The 21,378-nt window shown below is 35.7% G+C and overlaps 1 protein-coding gene across 1 annotated transcript in view; it reads right to left on the reverse strand.

The window, feature by feature from the left end:
* The window catches only part of LOC121428770 (collagen alpha-1(I) chain-like), a 63,956-nt gene that overhangs the window by 13,649 nt on the left and 28,929 nt on the right, over window positions 1-21,378 (reverse strand). Inside the window, exons 4-27 of the mRNA XM_041625593.1 lie at window positions 19,928-20,032; window positions 16,645-16,861; window positions 13,922-13,975; window positions 11,458-11,591; window positions 11,238-11,324; window positions 10,043-10,078; window positions 9,826-9,897; window positions 9,197-9,301; window positions 8,787-8,822; window positions 7,867-8,148; window positions 7,427-7,489; window positions 6,438-6,482; window positions 5,800-5,967; window positions 5,144-5,203; window positions 4,514-4,684; window positions 3,862-3,897; window positions 3,713-3,757; window positions 3,156-3,305; window positions 2,603-2,689; window positions 2,150-2,257; window positions 1,784-1,855; window positions 1,202-1,318; window positions 626-712; window positions 181-304 (exon numbers count right to left, since the gene is read on the reverse strand). Coding sequence (XP_041481527.1) covers window positions 181-304; window positions 626-712; window positions 1,202-1,318; window positions 1,784-1,855; window positions 2,150-2,257; window positions 2,603-2,689; window positions 3,156-3,305; window positions 3,713-3,757; window positions 3,862-3,897; window positions 4,514-4,684; window positions 5,144-5,203; window positions 5,800-5,967; window positions 6,438-6,482; window positions 7,427-7,489; window positions 7,867-8,148; window positions 8,787-8,822; window positions 9,197-9,301; window positions 9,826-9,897; window positions 10,043-10,078; window positions 11,238-11,324; window positions 11,458-11,591; window positions 13,922-13,975; window positions 16,645-16,861; window positions 19,928-20,032 — 2,461 coding nt within the window. The remainder of the gene's footprint in view (window positions 1-180; window positions 305-625; window positions 713-1,201; window positions 1,319-1,783; window positions 1,856-2,149; window positions 2,258-2,602; window positions 2,690-3,155; window positions 3,306-3,712; window positions 3,758-3,861; window positions 3,898-4,513; window positions 4,685-5,143; window positions 5,204-5,799; window positions 5,968-6,437; window positions 6,483-7,426; window positions 7,490-7,866; window positions 8,149-8,786; window positions 8,823-9,196; window positions 9,302-9,825; window positions 9,898-10,042; window positions 10,079-11,237; window positions 11,325-11,457; window positions 11,592-13,921; window positions 13,976-16,644; window positions 16,862-19,927; window positions 20,033-21,378) is intronic.

The raw sequence follows: 21,378 nt of genomic DNA on the forward strand, positions 1-21,378 counted from the left end.
TGCATTTCTCTCACTTTAAAAGTGGTTATTTTTTTACTAAGAAATGTTAACAATTTTCTTCTAGAAGGGCAATTTCATAAGGTATGTAAATTGCCAAGAAATCATATTCATATGCTCACACATAACTGCATGAAGTTAAGGGGTAAGGGTAATTCAGAAGTCAAAGGGTCAATAACTCACCTGGAGCTCCAGGCACACCATCAGGTCCCAAAGGACCAGGAGAACCAGGATCTCCTTTAGATCCTTTCTCTCCAGGAGGAAAGAATGAAGGAGGGAAGTTGGTAGGATCACATGCACAGTTACCCTAGAAACAAAATGAAGTACAAACACAAATCTTGGGAAAGGATGGGCAAAAGAGGGATAAAAGCATAAGATTGTCTTCATCATCATAATCATCAGCACCATCATCATTACTGTGACCACCATCATCACCATTATTATGCATACCAGCAGCATCTCCATGATTATGATCATGATTATCATTATAACATTCATTATTATGATCGTATTTACCATCATAATAATCACTGATATAAAAACTATTGTCGTTACCATTGTTGTCATCATCATTACTAGCATAATCATCATCATCATTCTTGCCATCATCATCATCATCATTACTTACGTCTCCAGGTGGACCTTGTGGACCTTCTGGTCCTTGAGGTCCCTCTGGTCCTATTTCTCCCTGTATGCCTGGTTCACCTGGACGACCCTGATCAAATGGCAGGAATAAGAGAAAGGTACTTGAATATTAACAAAAGTCCTCAAGTATACTTTAACTTTGTTGAATTCTTGTCCGCTTTTTCTTTTTAACTTTCTTTTTCTCTGAATGACTCAGACACATTACTTTAAATAAAAGAGTAATATTTTCTTCTCATGAGTCTTGTATGACAAAAAAATGCAGTCTACCAATGTGTGTTACCAAGAATAACCATATAAATACAATGAACATGGTTGTTTTACTTGAGAGGCTGAGCATATAAAACTCATATTCATCTTATAAGGTCATAATACGACATAAGGGTAATTTCATCAAATGATTAACATATTTTATGCTTGGCCCCACTCTTCTCTATTCTTAATTCACTTCATGTACATGTACTGCTCAAGTCATGATCACTGAACAAAATCAATATTCTTATGAAATCTAGAATAAAATTACAATAAATAATTTCAGGAAGGTCAAAGATATTTTACTTACAGGTCTTCCTGGGATACCAAACTGGCCTTTAAGTCCTTTCTTTCCTCTTTTACCTTTCTCTCCCCCATCACCTTTCAACATTAGCATCTCTTCTTCAGTTGGGACAAACATATCACCCTGCAAGTAAAAAATACCAGAAAATTACTTCAATGAAAATTATTTCATCATATATTTCTACAACATTTCAATGTGCGAAGGCTGATTATATAAGCTACAATCAGATTAATCCCTATCAACCCTCTCAAGGATAAATAAAAGAGAATTTATCTTTCTTCTGTTCAAGAAAGTATATACACAATATTAATTGGTGGCAGCAGTGGGATGGTAGAATGTTTAACTTATGAAAGTGGTAAGATAACAGGTTCAAAGTATACGTGTTCCTTCAAAGGCTTTTTTTTTAAATTGCTATATTTTATTACTCAGCAAATAACAATGTGGATTCCATATCATGTAGATAATTCTTTATTGTGAATTCGGTAATTATATATCATTTGCTTTACATTTACTGTCTCATTGTTACTATATGGGACCTAGTAGTAATGTTTTTAGTTTCTTTCTACATAGTGATATAATATTGCTTACCTTATCTCCTTTAACTCCTCTTGGTCCTGGGAAACCACCTGATCCTTTCTCACCTTTGTCTCCTTTGGTTCCCTATATTTGTGAAATTGAATGATAAAAGTTTCTTTCTAATAGAAAGTTTGTTTCATTTGAATAAGATGATTGGGGGGTAAGGACTCAATTTAAATACACATCTTTTTACAAAACATTACATAAAATATAACATGTAAAGACACTGTATGACTGCAATGTAAATATGAATAATACTGTATCAATTACATTTTATATTAACCCACTGACTACTAAAATTGAGTCCCTGTGCACAGTCTATAGAACTTACAGAATTCAGTAGTCGATGGATTAAATGAAAGAAAACTTGAGACTTACATTATCTCCTTTAGCTCCTCCTACACCAACCGGTCCTCTAGGACCAGGATAACCTTTAGCTCCTTTCTGACCATCCATACCAGGTACACCATCAAATCCTATATCACCCTGCATGAAAAAATATCAAGAGTAAACATGTAAGAAAAAGGCTCCCTTATTTTATCCCAGAAAAAGTGGGTATAAACAACGAAGCTGCTTTGGAATAGACATACAATGTTGACAAAATGGACAATACTGAAGAGGTCACAAGAAAACAAGACATGGTAGCTCAGTTGATATAGAAGTAGTCTTGGAATCCAGAAACTCTTATTTCCCCTTGGAACAATCTGATGATGTTCTCACACGATTTGAGATTTCCTATGAATACTCCATCTACATTAAGGCATTGTATGAATCAAATATCAAATAATCATGTACATTTTGTGAAATAGCCATAGTATTGAGGATCATTACCTTATCTCCTTTTACACCAGATAATTCCTGTGGCGCCCTGGTCATCATGCCTCCACCCATGTCTCCTGAACCCATTCCACCATAGCGCTATAAGAAGAAACATGTTGTACAATTATTACTGGTGATCTTATTGATCTTAGGCAGAGGTAAATCTATCATGAATTTTACAAGATCAATGTGCTGAATTATTTGCCGAGGCTAAATACTGTGCTTCTAAAAAATAATGTAAAAAATGTGTAGCGTATGAAATAAGATATTCATTTTTCTCCAAAAAAATTTCCTTTTTCAACAAAAAAACAATATCTTATTTCTTGTCTTAATCGCCCAACAAATTAATTATTCCTTTGATTTAAGGTTTTGATTTAGCGTATGTTTGTCAAATTGTGAAGATTATAAAACCATGCAGGATAAAAAGAAGGTCTCTATCTGACAATCAACTTGCCATAATGACAAAACTCGTATGATTGTGAGTATCAATGTGAAGACAAAATACTTCTATGATAAATAGAAAATACAAAGTAAGATAGCAAACTGTTTTTACAGGAAGACTTACCTCAGACAAGGCAAGTATTTCTGGTGGTATTTCACAAGGTGGTCCTTGTTCTCCTGGATCTCCTTTCAATCCTTGGATTCCTCTTGGTCCTGGAAGACCACGATCTCCTGGTGGACCCTGGACACCTAAACCGCGTGGTCCTGGTACACCCTGAATGAATAAGAGAGAAAATAAACAGAATTTCAGACAAATGCTGAATATCGATAGATCAATATGAACATATGCAAAATATCAAGAGAATCACCAAGGGTAAAAAATTAAGACATTATAAAGACATACCTTCCTTACTCATTGACTTATTTCTTAGCAAGAATCAACTGAAGAATTCATTATCAAATTTCAGACCCTACATTAAGTTTATCTATGGTTTCAGACATTGAAGGAGAAAACAATAATTCTCACTTACACTAATATGAAAAATAAACAGTGCCAAATGTTCCTATTGCACATATAGAAGAAAGAAGCAAAACATGAAAATTGTATAACGAAAAATACATTAATTCAAAAGTAAGATAAAGGATGAAAGTGAGGAATATAAAGAATGAAACAATACTTACATCTCTTCCTGGCAGACCAGGAGGTCCAGCAACTCCAGTATCACCCTATAAAACAAATTAAATTATAAAAAATACAATTAAGTTCCTCTAAGCTGACACACAGTTGGATTTAAAATGTAAAATGACTTAAAAAGATGACTGTTATTTACCTTAGGTCCTGGTGATCCATCCGTACCATTCTCTCCCTGTAGACAAGGATTGAATAAAAAGACATGATGTTGATATGTACTGCAAACTAGTGACTGTCAACATTTTGTTCAAGTCTTTTTCTTATTGATCTATCTACATGACAACACTTCATATATTCCAAGTCAAAAACCTTTCTATCCTGCTATTGCATCCAAAATATATGAAAATGGAATAGAAAGCTGTAGATAAAGACATCCATTTAGATTAAGGATATTGTTGTAACCTCATAAATCTTGCTATTTGAGTGACTCAGAGCATTTCTGTTATTAAAAACAAGCTTTATGCAATAGAATTCAAACATAGAAGAACCCTCAAATGTTTTATTTAATGAAGCACATTACGTCCAATGTAACCAGCCAATGAACACTTGTGTAAAAAAAACTATGCTTAATAAAAGTGATACAATTCACGCACTAACAGAGATGCCAAGTTCAAAGACCAGCTATGCGGGGGATTTTCTGTGAATCTGAGTGAGATCACAGACATTGTGTACAATGTATATGGGGATAGGCTGCGATAGTTGCGTGAGACAGAGATTTGAGGGGATGAACAAGAGTCCAAAATGCTTGAGTCTCACTCATAATGCGTGACACTTGGTAGCTCTGCACTAACCTGCAATCCCATTGGTCCTTGTAACCCTCTCGCTCCCATCTCTCCAATAGGACCAGGCATCCCTGGTGTTCCTGGCTCTCCTGGAATTCCTGGTTCTCCTACTAGTCCTGGTTCTCCCTGCATTCCCTCTGGTCCAGGGGGACCTTGTGGACCAGGATCTCCAACCATGTACTGCAACAAGGACATTGGAAAATAAAGTGTGTATATTATTTGAAACTCATAACAATCAAGGTTATCATGATGTTATTAATAAGTCACAAGCCTTGACAGTCTACAGAGTGTCAAATGAAATTATCATGATTATCATGATTAAATAAATCTGCACTTTGCAGATCTGCATTTTGATTTCGACAGGCAACAATGACATCTTGAAACATTTGTTTTTCTGCATGTATGATGACCTGCACTTTACACATAGTGGAACCTGGATACGATAAACCTTATCGATCAACAAATATTGATAGAAACAATTTTATTTCTTATAATTAACAAGGTACAAATACACATGGGTAAAGGATAACATTAAAAATGACTGTAGAAAAAATCACACGTAAGAAAATCAACCCACTGGGTAAGAGATTTTTGGGGTGCACTCTTTTAGTCTTTGGGGATGAAAGCAATTTAACTTACAGGCGGTAGAGTTCCACTCCAAGCTCCACTTCCATCAGCACTTCCTTCTTGGTCTTGATTCTATAGATAAGAATTGAGATTACAGAGAAGGTGACAGGTGGGGGGAGGAAATACAAGAAGCATATAACTTCTGAAGGTTTCCATGGTGAAGAAGAATGGTATAGTAGGTTTCATGGTACACCATGTATCTTTCTTAGGCAAGTGTTGGTCCTGAGATGGATCACCCAAACTCTGCTGAAGACGACAAGAACATTGTCCTGAAGATGACAAGAACACACTTGTTGAAACTTCAAGTTTGGGTGGTCCTTTTCAGGACCAACACTTGCCCATGATACATGGTGTACCATGAAACCTACAACACTAAGACATGAAGCAATTGTGACATACAAATTGTAATGATAACGACTTGAATTGCTCTATCAATCTGATAAAAATTCTTATAAACATTGTATTAAACAAACTTGAATATCAATGATCAAAAATAGAAAAAATATCAGTAATTAACCTTCAAGATCTTTATGATGAAAAATAAATATTCAAACATCATTTGTGGCAAATATTGATTTAAATGACAGACAATAATATAAATGATTTTTATACAAAATAGATTTTATAAAAAGAAATCAACAGGTGAAGTTTCAAGGTGAATTACTCACCAGAGCTGTATTGCTCCATGGGAAGCCTGGAGGTAGAAGTGGAGATGCTCCTGGAGGTCCAGGGGGTCCTGCTGGTCCTGGTGGACCCCTGGCTCCATTCTGTCCTGGTTCTCCTGGTATCCCAGCAATGCCCGGTACACCTGGTATACCATTCTGACCAGGTTCACCCTAGAGAAAGAAATGGTCAACAACTATTAATAATACATAGCTTTTACATAGTACTTCATACATTCCAACATTGTCTCTAAGCATTTTACAAATATATTATTTCCCTGGTCATGAGATCCTTGTTTGCCTGTATCAAATGTTGTGCTTTCTCCATTCCCAAAGGTAGCAATCCAACAAAAGTCAGTTTAAATTATTTAGTTTACAAAAAAACATAAATGCACAATGAAGAATAAAAAAGAAATAAATATGCACAACCTTATCTTTCCATTTCCTCTTCCTTTCTCTAGCTATCTCTCTCCCTTTGGGTAATTTAATACATTAGATAACGAATAATTTTGTTTTCTTTCTCCACTTAATACCTTTCAACAAATTTTTTTAGCCCCACTGCTTTTCTCTTCTAACTAATTCAATTATCCCTCTGCCATCTCTCCCAGGTTTCTATTAATGAATAGAAGTGAAAGATAATTTACCTTCAATCCCTCTGCTCCCTCAACTCCAGGTGGACCAGATGGTCCCTGTCAAATCAGAAAAAACAGATTGAACAGTTTAAAGGTAAATGCCAGTTTTGGTAACGATATCAAAATGAGTTCATACAGAATCCAATGAAAAGACCACCAAAGTGTCTGTTTGTATAAATAAAACTTATGTGCCACAGGATTCTGGAAGAAATTGTGTAATTGCTGAGAAATCAGCAAATAAGCACAGGATTCGGGTCAAACGTCAGGCCCGACATTCAGAGCAATAATTATACACTGTCCCACGTGCGCTTATCTGTGTTGGTGATCTTCACTGTGAACATTTTTTAGCGTAGATTTCAAGATTTCACAAAGTTCAGTACCAGATCTAGATCCTCGATGATATACTGACAACTAAGCCTTGTATTACAGAATTTCTCAAGAAACCAGGGCTTACTGCAACTACTGGCATTTTTCTTTAATGAAATATCTGGAAAGACTGAAGGCTACACATAAAATGATAAATGATAAATCCCATCTACAAATACAAAATGAAAACTATATTTGTATTAATTACTGAACATCAAAAAGTATATGTCATTATTTAGAAGTTTCATCTAAGGGGAATTCCACTTCCTGTAGAAACATTGATGATTTTGTGAGGAGTAAAACCAATTCTCTTAATATCACTTCAAGGAAAGACAGCATTTCAAAAAGATATTTATCAATTCATGGCAAGTTATTGTTTTAGCTAATGGATTATAGGAATCAGATTATGATGGCATCCATAAAACGTTATCAAATATTTAAGTTCATGAAGAAAATATTTTGGAAGACCAGAAATATCATCTTCTCTACATTCTCTACAGAAGCTAAAATAAGCCTAGCATTGTGCTATTGTAGATATATCTACTGTACACATCTTCAGTTTGGCAGGAACCATATACAGTGATTTCTGTTATCTATTTGGAAAAAGGATCTATTTGTAGAAGATAATAACTTACCCTTTCACCTTTCATTCCTGGATATCCATCCATACCAGGATCTCCTTTAGGACCCATAACACCCTGCATATAATCAAATCATATCCATTAATACAATGAAATTCAATAATAATTATCAGATAACAGGAAAAGAATAAGGGAGACGTCAAGATCCTTTACCTGGGAACATTTTAAAAATTGGTATAGATAAATTGACCTATATTGATTTTATTCAACGATCATAAAAATTCAATACTACCATCACCATCATCATCCTTTTCATCACAATCATCATCATTATCATCATCATCATCATCATCATCATCATCATCATCATCATCATCATCATCATCACCACCATCATCATCAACACCGTCAAAATCATCATCATCATCACCAACACCTACAAAAATACCTTCAATGGTACCACCCTCACCATCACTCTAATAAATGCCACTTACCGGTATACCTGGAGGACCTCTTGAACCATTAAAGCCATCCATTCCTGGCATTCCCTCCATCTCAAACTCAGCAGTCAAGTTAGCTATCTCATCCATGATCTCCTTCTCAGTCAGACCACCAGGTTCTCCCTTAGGTCCAGGTCTTCCATCCAAACCTGGAGGTCCAGGTTTTCCTGGAGCACCATCCATACCAGGAACTCCCACTATACCCGGTGCACCTTCGGGTCCACGGGGTCCCATAGCACCAGGACGGCCAGGAGAACCGGGCAAGCCAGGTGGCCCCTGTAAGTATATGACATGCAAACAGAATGTACCTGAAATATCTCTGATTGTAGTTCCCCTCTCCCCTGAGGAGGTACAGCACATCACGATCCTGTTTAATGAAAACTTCTTCTAAGACCAAATGTACAATTTCTATAACAATTAAATATCAGCCATTCAAATTGAATGATATCAGTAGCTTTTAACTATTACTACAAACTTGTTTTTATAACTCTTTTATGAAATTAATAATGACAGAGCAAATGTACGATCACATCCTCCAATGTCTCACATTTACATTTACCTTTTCAATGTGTAAAGTGAAACACCTGCTATTCTGCATCACCTTTTTTTAGAAGAAAAAATATATTCAGTGATGCTTGGTCATAGGAACCTACTTCCATGCATTCTTGCTAAGCTCATAAATTATTCTTTCAAAAAATATAAATTTTATGAATATGAATTTTATAGATTTGACAGTTTCTTCAAAAGAAATCATAAAATTCTGGTTAGCATTTTATTCACCCACATTGTATAATATGGCAGATTACTACCCATCTTAATACTTAAGCACATTAATTTGATTATACTATGAATATGCAAGATATATTGAAGTCATTATGGAGGCCATGAATACAAGGAAGAATGTGCACACTTACAGCAATCATCTCCAGTCCAGATCCCTCTATAAAACTCTGCAAATAGTGGAGAGTGACAAAATATGGAAAATGTTAAAAAATTTGGAAAAGTTTGGTAAACACATGATTTATCAAGTAATTCTACCATAATGAGTATTTGTAGTCATAAAATATTGTTTATTATGGACTCAATTAGCTTTTATTCATGTAACACTATCATTGCTGATTGATTACATGTATCTACCAAGTAAAGACAAATAGAAAAACATTAGGCCTATGTATATGGTATATGCAGATCAATACACAGTAAAGATAAAACTCAAGGTTTACATCACGTATGGACAACAAATAACACATAAAAAAATCCCGGAGATCTCCTCCACACCTCAAGTAAAGTAGAATAAAGATAGATTGTAGAAGTTGTTACTTACATCAAGAGATGAAGGTCCCGGTGGCCCCCTTGGTCCAGGCTCTCCTTTTGGTCCTTCTTTACCAGGTTTACCTTGCATTCCAATCAAACCTACACCTACTTCACCCTACAAACAACATACAAATAAACAAGACTTTAAAGGTTATATAGCTCAAATTCAATAAATAAAAAACAGGAAAGCTGAGAAAGATAACAGAATTCTAAGTGGAATTAATCCCCAGTTTTGTCCTTCTCTTTATTTCATTTGATTTGATTGATTTAATTGAGATAATTATGCAAGTACATGACAAAGCAAATAGTTTCAGGACAGAGCTTGACAGGGCTCCAAGAAAAGCATAGCTTGAGGACTAGCGAGCCCTTGCAGGTCCTAATTCACTATACAAATGATTCTTACTTCATTATACTAAAATAGACAAATGATAGAAAAGATAAAAGAGATATGATGGAAGAAAGGAATTGTGGATATCGAGATGTGGGAAGTGGATTATGACGACCAAGTATTTTTTTAAAAAAAGTATTAGACATTTTATTATGAGCAATCCAGTATTTCAGAACCAAAAAATGAATATTCTAAGTGACTATGTCAATGATAATGATGAAATAAAATGATTTTGTAAGAAGGAAGCTCACCTTATTTCCTTTTTGCCCTTGTGGCCCTGGTTCACCAGTATCTCCTTTTACTCCTTGTGGTCCTCCAACACCCTGCAAATACATTAATATTAATAATCAAAACATTTCAAAAAATAAAAAAAAATAAAAAAAATCATTAAATGTTTTAGTGAATATAATTGAAAATAAAAAATGAAAATTACAGTGATAAATAAATGAACAATTAAATTTTGCTTACCTGTTCACCTGGTGGACCCATTAACCCTTCATCTCCCTATTAAGAGGGGAACAATGAAAGTTGAAATAAGAGTAAATTTCTAAAAAAATTGTCGACTTGGATACAGATAAGTAATATTTCAAATGAAATTTGTCTGCAAATGGACTTACATTTAAAGAGAATGTGCTTATACAAATCATATCATTTATAGACTTTTAAGAAATGTCACTTGGTCATATTGCCTGAACTATACAGTGCGTCCCTGAAAAAACGAAACTGAGATTTAGCGATCATTTATCATTACTTAATCATAAATAAAATAGACAAATGACCTACCAATTTAAAGCTTAGAATCTCCTCTTTCATCTGATATTACTTAGATTATTTCTTAATCCCGCATGAGTGAGCAAAGACAATTTGAAGAAAGGATATCAAAAACGCATTTGGCGGGGGTTATCTGGGTTTCGAAAAGAAAACCACATTTCTGATAAGTTCAATATCTGCTCTTTAATTTGATACCTAAATTACAGAAAATGGTCAAGAAATAACAAAGTTCTGGTCATTTGAAATAAGGCTTGAATTTCAATAATTTCATAAAATGAAGAGGTTCTCCAGGCTGGCGTTCAAACTCACTAGACACTCCATTTAGTTGACTATCAGCCATGCATTAAATCTTTTGTTCACCATGCGATAGCTTCTGTGGGAAACCGGTGAAAACACGTTTATCTCGTGAAATTTTTGAAATACAAGCCTTACTTCAAATGACCAGAATTTCTTGACCATTTTCTGTAATTGAGGTACCAAATTAAAGAACAGATATTGAGCTTTTCAGAAATTAGGTTTTCTTTTTGAAATCCAGATACCCCCGCCAAATGAGTTTTGGTATCCTTTCTTCAAATTGTTTTTGCTCACTCATGCGTGAATAAGAAATAACCTAAGTAATATCAGATGAAAGAGGAGATTTTAAGCTTTAAATTGGTAGGTCATTTGTCTATTCTATTTATGATTAAGTTATGATAAATGATTGCTAAATCTCGGTTTTGTTTTTTCTAGGACGCACTGTACAAATATGAAGTACCACAAAACAGCTCCACAGAAGTCTTTTCTGCAGGCACTAAAATAACCTTATTATTGAATTTATAAAAAAAAAGTAAATGAGGTATATTTTACTGTCACAAAACCAGAAAGCATATGAAATGCAATGTTTTAAACCCACCTTTTCACCTTTAAGAAGCATCATTTCTTCAAGACTGAGGGTTGGTACAGCACCAGGAGGACCAGGGACACCTACTCCAGGCTCTCCCTTGGTTGAAAAAATAAGAACAAGAATATGCAATTAATCTGAAGAATATGTGGATAAGAAACATATAAAATGATATTAATGACATCTTCAGAAATATTCATCTATGATTACATCACATTCAATAAAAGCTCACCTTTTCTCCTTTCTGCCCAGCCATTCCTTGAACACCATGCTCTCCCTTGATGCCCGGGTCACCAGGAGGACCGGCCACACCCGGTAACCCCTCCTCACCAACAGGTCCCGTAGGACCAGCATCTCCTAAGTCACCTGGTAAGAATATAGGACAAGAATGTAAATGACCTTAACCCGACTACTTTTGGGTAAAATTGAACTTAAAATGTTGGAAATAAAATGGGTGAAAATTAAGTACTTAACGTATAGCATAGTTCATAATGAAAAATATATATAGACTGTATTCAAATCAATTATCAGTATTTAATCCAGCTGTATGAGAAAAATATCAGTGTATTAATACAAATCAGGAGATTTTCTTTCATGAATTTCCAATCTGGCAAAAGTACCTGTATGTAATTTATTGACATTGCTTCAATTTCATCCATAGAATATTGCACAGAGTGTTTTCCCCAAAATACCCAAGAAGTAATTAACTTATATTGCAGAATTGCTTATTATCTGCAAAAAGACAAATTTATCAAATTTGTTGGATCCAGTAAGAAAACTAAACATTATATCATAATACCAATGATAATATGAATAGTGATGACGTTGATGAGAAAGCTGTTGATGATATATACATTATAATATGGATAATGAAATGGAATGATTTGTGACTGATATAATGGATTCTCATAGGGTCCATGATCAAATGAATTTCCAATGATGATACATGATGGAACAAATGAAGGACAGTTTCAAGAAAAGGTTAGAGTGTAAGGAGAAATTAGGAAAATGAATCACAAATCATATTAAAGGAGGAAAAATAGATCATGAAAATAACTACATATTCAATAAGTATGACTCCATTTAAATAACATTGACTAAAGATATATATATCTACAGGAATTCATGTCTGTAATATGAAAGGTTATGTTTTGTTATAAGGATTATATTTCGTTTTAGATACATGTTTAATTATTGCCGCTGAATAATGAATATAATGTCATGCATTTTGTAAGTACAACTTCACCAGAAGGCACAATTGTTAGAACAAATAAATTGATTAATACAAGTATAAAAGTTAAGGAACATATTCGTGAGTAAAAGAAAAAATTAAAGATGACAAATTAAAAGTGACATAAAAACAGCAATGGTAAAGAGAAATGTATTAAAGATCCGGGAACCAATATATATAAAGATAAGGATTTTAAATATTCTGTTGGCTGCAGTTGGCTTGATAATCTGCAAACACCAGGATTAAAATTTGTTTTCATCTTTACGGGGGGGGGGGGGGGTGTTACATATTCTAGGAAACAAAAGAGCGAGCTAGATTTTTTTCAGAAGGAATCCCCAAAGCATCTTTATTTATTTTCAATCCTCCCATTTGAGCATAGAGGAATACAGGGAGGCTGCTGTGAATTATACTCATCAGGGTCCAGTTACATAAAATTGGTAACTACCATGGCAACACTGATCAACAGCCAATCATAATCAAGGATTCCGTGCAAGTTAACTTTGCAAGGTAAAGTTACCATAATGGTAACTTTAATGCAACAGGCCAAAGATTGCGGCAAAGACTTTCTATTTACTAGGTGTCTAACCATATTTTCTCATTGATACACTGTAAAAAGAGTGGAATATTTGACTATAGCAACTCAGAATTTACTAGTACTATGAATTCAAACTTGATTCTTGTAACACAGTCCCAATAACATATCTCTTTATCTGTAAACTGAGCACCCATAAAGAGGAAGGAGGAGAGCGATTTGGGTGATTGGATATTAAATGGATGCAGATGTGGAACAATCCATCTGGAGTCATTTTTCTTTTTTAGATGGTTTCTTACATGATGATGATGAAGATGATAGCTGGGGGAGATGGACATAGATAGGATGAATTGATGGAATCAAAACACCATTAGAAGGACCGATGAGATGACGAGTATCTAGAGATAGAACCCTCTAAATAACATCCTGACCTATATGAACACCTCTTGGGTATTCCGGCTTCATTTCATCCCACATGGCAGGCATGACACATTTCCCATCCACATTTTATTTTCAGATTTATATCAGCTTTATAATATACACCAGCAGATATTTTCCTACTTATGATTTATTTTTCTTCAAAATTTCAAATCTTTCTTCACAGGGGCTAGATTTTTGTCTAGTTCTCCAATGACTTAGCAAGTAAAATCCATTGCAGTTCATTGATGTACGATGTGTCATAAATCATTGATATTGATGGTAAACATAATTTTCCAGCCTCACAGCTTTACATCATTAGAAGCAATGAAGGGGATGTTTTCACACTTCATTTTACCTCCCTGCTGTAACGTTTTCTTACATGAAGTGAGATCCTAATTTCCACATCATATTTTGTGTACTGATCAATATTGTCATATCACCATGTTAAAGTAACTTACATAACAAGTTTACACAGAGCACTATTTATACCCCTCACGAGCATTTATAACTTACCTTTCTGTCCCTTAGGCCCCACTGGTCCTTCTGGCCCCTGTGGTCCTGGGTCACCTAAAGGTTTGTTAGATTAAATGGTTAGGGCACGGAACAGACCACAACACACAACATTGAAATCAGAGCAAGAAAAGTTACTTTTTAAAGCAATTTAAATACAAATCTACTTTAAACATTAATATTTTTTCTACTTGGATCCACACCATATCACAATCAATGTCTTGCTATTGAGAGCTTCATAGTGCACGTTTTTAATAGATGCGCTGTTCATGAAGTTATTAAGTCTGGTTCAAATAAGTTTATAAATAAATTTCGATAATAGATCCATGGAAATCACATGTTACACATCTGCATTACAGATAATTAGAAACAACAAAAAGGTTATATGTCAATAAAGACAAGTCGAATTCAAATTTTAGCGCAAAAATAAGGCTACATTACAATTGGTTAGATAGAAACAAATTATATTTGAAAAAAGAACTCTTGTATGAACTGTAGCATCAAACTTGCATTCGAACCTGAATCACATACCAAGGTACACAGGGATGTGCGGTGCTAATAGGACATCTTATAGCACATATTTTTACTAAGATTCTCTAACCATGGGGCGGGGTATGATTGCTAAATTGTTCTGTGTATACTATATGTTTTTGCGTTTTTCTATCAAAAGTGCACTAAAGTTATTTTTCTTTATCATTATGGTAAAATTTTATGCAAAAACATCCTTGAAAATGGGTTGGAAATGGCAAACTCAATATCAACTGGTAAATACAAGATTTGTGTACACCTATCATCGCCTGTTATATCTCAAGCTTTTATCTCAACTAAAGACATTCAAATCAACTTGAGTTTCAGCTAATTTGAAGAAGGCACTGAATAAAGATTTAGAGGATTCAGATTCAAACACAAGCTTGAAATAACATAATGCAGACTTGAAGACTCTACATCGAATAGCTAGCACAAGTTTAGAAGTAAAAGACCACATGAAATACTATGAAATGCGCTTCTATGCTAGGAGCTGTAATATAACTCTTCTACAGCAAATCTAAATTATGCATTTAACAATTGAGCAAATAAGCTTTTTGTATTTCAAGGCACCTTACAAAAAGTTGTGCAGTGTCTTTTAGATTGAACCCTACTCAATGTCATTTACAAGGGCATTCTTCCATTCCCAACAGATTTGTGCATGTTAAAATGGGAGGGTTAGAAACAAAGACGCTGTACACGCTTTCGTTAAGGTGCCTTACTACTCCCCCTAAGCTCCATTATTTGCATATCAAACAAAATTTTCATCAATAATATTAATCAGTTAATTTTGTTATCTTCATGTAATTTACTATACAAACATTATAACACTAAGTTACGATTAATTACGTATGCACATCAGCTAAACACAAAACAAAAGCCTCCATTAAGTTGGAAATATTTTTTTTAATATTTGCGTTCCAGTGAAAATATTTTAAAAATCCTTATCCTGAGAAAGATTCAGAGCAATGAAGTAATAGTATGTGAAAACAATTACATTGTGAAATAATTAATGAGCTCCCACTAAAAAAACCTTAATTTAGATTAAGCTTTGCCAATAAAAGAGGATGGCTGCCACTGGATGATTATATTGGCTCCTTATCATAGAAATATCTCATTTGTGGTTTTGAAAAGTTAGACATCAGGAGCAGTATCGCAAACATCATCTTTCTGGTGGATGTCATAACTTTTGTCATAAAAATTTTCATAGATTCTGTCCCTTCTCTTCAGCATGCATATAAAGGGGCTCTTAAATGTGCATTATCCAAATATGCATATCCCAAAATTTTTGACAGGGTCTAGCAGTCATACATTTTGTCATATCTTTTAGTACATGTACCAAATATCCTGATACCCTGCCCGACTAAATGTCTAGCAAACAATATTATTTAGAGTTGATTGTGGTATTAGATTCACTCATCGTCCATGATTATTTCAAAAAAAAATATTTTTCATGCTACAATTAGTTAGGCCCTAACATAATTATTAACTCTTTTTTTTCTGTTTTCCCTTTTTTCTATCTCTCTTCTAAAAATCCTCCACGGCCCCGTCTCTTTAATTAAGTGCATCAATATATGCCCAGTTGCACGATGCCAGCTACTTCTTTAGGCAGTAGCATAAGCCAAATTTTTTAAAGGGGAGGGTTTTCGAGTTGAATAGAAATTTGACAAGCAAAAAAAAAAGGTTTTCAAAAAATCTGAGGGGGTGGTTGAACCCCTTTAACCCCCCCCCCTGCGCACGTGCCTGGTTTTAAGGATACACCCCACATGCCACCGGGCCTTCCTATTGTTAAGGAGGGCTCCCACTGGGATCTAACAGTGATCTTGATGGGTTTGCCTTCAAAAAGATGGGTGGGAACTTAGAGAGATATGACAGGGAAAAGAGTACCGATTTGTGACAATCATAGTGGTGTCACAACTCGGAGAGAAATGACAAAAGTTATGATACTGTTCCAGAATACCACCATAGGTTTTTAGGCAGAAATGAATTAAGAATTTCTTCTGCTACTCTTAGAAATGATAAGCATTATTTGTCAACAAAGAAACTGTTCAACTATGAATAAATTATTATTTGTTCCACCATTGCTGGACACTACAGATAATTGTGCAGGGAAATCTTTTTGAAACTTATTACATCCTTTTGACTATTCTTGTCTAATGTCAGCACCACCACCTTAGTTAGAGTTTGCAAATTTCACTAACCGTTAAAACCACGTGGCCCTGGAACACCTGGGTTTCCATGGATACCATTGATTCCTGGCCAGCCCACTTCTCCTTTCTGTCCTTTCATTCCTGATCCAGGAGGTACAACAACAGCTGGTTGTGATGAGGGCGTGGCCGGAACAGTGGGTGTGGTAGGGGAAACCTTTGGTAGGATGGTCGCTACCTGCTCCAATGGAGGTTGAACACTGGCTGGTAGCTGTCAAAAAAGAAAACAGAGAAAGACTCTCTTATATTCTTTGATATCTGATTTAAGATTTTGATGATTGATATCAGTTATGAGTTTGTACTGTTTGCATCTCTTTATCTCTTTATTACAGGGAAAAAAGTGGTAACTTATCCTGCTTTTGGACCCCATGGAAGACCAGCATGACCATGCCAGTCAAGCTGAATGTGGACAGTCCACCATATTTTATTGTATATATGCTTTTAATACAGATAAATATAATAATAATTATACTTGCTTATATAGCACTTAATACTTACTTTGTCAGAAGTCTCTAAGCGCTCTACAGTATATGCAGCATAATTACCCTGGCTTTAGCAGTGCAGCTGTTATGCGCGCTGTGTTTCAAGGAACAAATTCGTGCTAGGTACCCATTTACCTCACCTGGGTTGAGTGCAGCACATTGTGGATCAATTTCTTGCTGAAGGAAATTACACCATGGTTGGGATTCGAACCCACGACCCTCTGTTTCAGAGTCCGGAGACTAATCCATTGGGCCACAACGCTCCACATATACTACTACTACCACTGCTACTACTACTACTACTACTTCTACTACTACTACTACTACTACTACTACTACTACTACTACTACTACTACTACTACTACTACTACTACTACTACTACTTTGAACGTTATGCATCATTGATATTTGTACTTGTTGGTACTCTGGACGTCCCCTTTTAAAAATGGCATGCTCATTAATGTGTGTAGTATGTAGGAAAAGTATTTTAGGCTTTATTACAGACTGCAATTTTCAAACTGTTTTTCTACTTGTCTTCATTCAGTTTTTATGACTTAAATTTTCTTACACCCTGTGTCAAATGTGTGCTATTTACAATGCATCTTCATTGTCTACATTGCAACAATCTTGTTCCATTCCTGTCTATAATACCAAGTCAATGGCATCTAGGGCTTTAAACATAGACCCCTGTTACATCTGAGAGATTCCCTACCTCGGGCCGGCCCGGGGCCTACCTCGGGTCGGAAAGAAATCAGATGTAAACATCCCAAACCTACCTCGGGCCACCTTTTAGCGAACCTACCCGAGACCACATCCAGAGGTAGTCTCGGGTAGGTATCGGGCCGGCCCCGGTCCACCGATTGGTAGATGTAAACGCACACAAGCTTTCGAACCTATCTCGGTCCGTTCGCCAGCTGTCAAATTACGTCATATAGTGCGTGCTATCCCCTCCCCAGCCCCGTCGTTCTTCGAATGTTTTTGCGGCATGCGACATGTGAATTGTGATTGATAAAGTCTTTGATTTGAGTGAAAAGAAGCATTTTAAACGTATCCTTTTCAAGTCGATCATATCTCCCACGACTGCTGGGATCATCAGCATTCTTTCAGAATCTCGGGTAACTTCAATTAGCGCGCGCGAATTATTCGGAGATAGATCGAGAGCGCCTTTTAAAGGTGTCAGCAATCGGATGCCGCTCGAAACAGTACAGATAGGGCGATAGGGGAGGGAATGAACACTGTGATGTAAACAGACCACATTTCGGACTCGGTCCGTTCGCGAAGCTAATCCACCAATAATCCAGTCAAGGTTGCAAGTGGACTCGGTCGGGTCTCGGGTAGGAAACTTTCAGATGTCACAGGGTTTTAAACATAGAGGTTAATATGCCAGCTTTGAATTTACAGCAAGGCTGTTACCAACCACAGAAGCCTGCGGTAACATAACCTCGACTGGGTTTCTATTACTGTCCATCCCATCTATCAGTCAATGAGCAAACGATCTCTAATGGCTAATTCAGATGTTACATGCCAATGTCTCTGTCAGATGGCTTTATGTAACCTTGATACTAGAGAACTTTGCAACATGAAGCCGTAGTAAGGGATCTACCACTGAACCTGTTCATACTAAAAGAAAGAACCTGAAGCAGAGCTGTTGTGGTCCAGTGGATAGGTCTCTGAACTTTGCACCACAAGGTATGAAATTCAAACTGCTATTCTAATAATTTGATATGACATTAATCTACATTTGCCTCACTAAACCCAGGTGAAGTAGATGTGTACCCAGCAGGAATTAATTCCTTGAAATGATTGTGCATTGTAAAATGATGCTGATCTAAAGTGCAGGTGAAAATATATACATGTATAGTCCTTTAGAAAGTACAAACCCGTTCATACTGCAGATCTTAGGTTGCTGAGCTAGGGAATAATAATCAAGACATGCCCGGGATACGATACAATGTTTTTACACTGTTGCCTAACTTAAATATTTCCTGAGATGCTGGTCTATTGATGAGGATGGGTTTTGAGTCAATGTGAACAAGGTTTAGGTCATTAAACTCCACTCAACAAGTGATGAGGAGTCTATTGGGAGTCTGTATCAGTCAGCAATGCATCTTCTTATATCAGGTTATCAAGCAGGGATGGGAGGACCTTCTATTTCCTTTCTCAAACGTATAGGCCTTGGCCTACAACTATCTATTTTATTATAGGTTGTTCCCTCACTTTCCTTTGTCTGACCTTCCCTCCTCTCTTATTCCCATTATTCCTTAAACTACATTGCCACTGATGAAACATGTTTATAACTTGATTTGTGCAAAGATATTCTTCCCCAGCAGCCATGATGAAAATGTCTTTCCCTGTTATGTATGCACCTCTATCAAATTTCTTCTACTCCTGTCTATACTGTTCTTTTGAAGTCAAGGAATCCTAATAACTCCTCTCTTTTTATCCTCCCACTCATCCTCCATAAGCCACATTATTTCAATATATGCAACTATAAGCTCTGTAAACTGAGAGCATGGAGTAAATGACATAAATTTGGACTACCATTCATCTGTAATTGATCAAATTTCACCTATGATCACAGACACTACCCCCTACCCCCTCAAAACCACCCCTACGCACTTAAAATACACTAGGGTGTCCCTCATGACATTCTCCTTATAATTCACTAATAAGAATATTCTTCTACACCCCTGGACGTGGTCATCTTCATCTCTGCCCTCATCATCTACCCTCTCTCTTGGAAACCCTTGTGGTTGACATCATCACCATGGCAACATGATGAATGCCTGCTTACCCCTGCATTATTTGAAGGAGTTGATGGAGTCTCCGATTCATACTGTGTAGAGTATGTCACTGGCATCCCTGGCATGTCTGTCTCATCATCCCCACTTCCTGAAAACTAATAGTAAGACAAAGAGAATGGGAGAGAGAGGGAATAATTACAGTGAGATAAATTTCACACAACTCGTGTAATAAGTTCTGATAAACTTCTGAATTAAGAATAGGCCTAAATATAACACAAATACAAACAATAAATAATAAATTACTTTAAAAAATACATAAATACAATGGTGGAGGACAACACGAAAATGCCAAGCCGGCCTCCAACAAAAAAGATGATAAAAATTGAATAACACAATAATAGATGACAACAAATAAGCAAACACAAAGGCATAAGTTGGAAAAATATAAAGTAAATACTAAATGAATTTGAGACCATGATTAATTGGTTTACATGTGTTCCTAAATTTCTTTCAAAAAGAAATGATTGTAACAAAAGGAATTCCACATCTATTTTAACAAGATGTTGAGGTGTGATCCGAGCAGGAGCAGAAAAAACTTATAAGCTCACAAAGTAACATAATTATCTGCATTATGACAAACAGTACCTCACCAACAATGGTTGATAAAACTGCATGTGTATAAAAACTTATCAATATCAATGCTGAAAGACAAGATGCCCCTTCCTTCTTACATCCCCCCCTCAAAACACAGAGCAAATACAAAATTGTAGCTTTTACAAAAATACAACTAGGTCTGTAGACTTAGGACGTTAACATATATATAAAAAGAATTATGATGTATAAATGTTGGGATTGATATCTTCAAATTACTGCTTCTACACCACATAGATTATTGCAATATCATTGAGAGACTCTGTATTGATATCCTACCAGTAGCAGTTTATCAAAACGAATGTCATATATCTGGGGCTCTGAACTTTTGACTAGTAGAGTGAGATCTTGAAAATATTCACAGAAAAATGTTTTCTGATAAAATCCACAAAAGCTTGAATGGGATATAGCAGAAAGATCTGATGGAACTTAAATGTATTTTGAGCTAGGCAGGGTTTAGGGAGAGTTATTCCAGGTGAGGAAATAGCTTTGGTGAATGAAAACCGAGATGAGAAGGGATTTAGGAAGTATGGTGATATGGCGATGTGGAAGGAGAGCATCTGAACTCCTTGGTCTGATAGAGACAAAAAACAAAACAGAAAGAGAGAACGGGGATGGGAGGGGGGGTGGGACAGTGAGAGAACAGAAGTGACAAAATGAAAGGGGAGGGATAAAGGAAAGAAAGACTAGAGGGTGGAATGTTTGGGTCTAAGATATCAGCTGGGATTTGATTTATTTTTTGAGGCATGAATAACAGAGAGGAGAAAAGTAAGACCATGATGAACAAAGAACATCCGCCATGGTGATGACATCACCAATAGTATTCAGGATGGATAGATACTGAAAATTT

This window comes from Lytechinus variegatus, chromosome 1 (genome assembly GCF_018143015.1).
Source record: "Lytechinus variegatus isolate NC3 chromosome 1, Lvar_3.0, whole genome shotgun sequence".
NCBI classification, from domain to species: Eukaryota; Metazoa; Echinodermata; class Echinoidea; order Temnopleuroida; family Toxopneustidae; genus Lytechinus; species Lytechinus variegatus.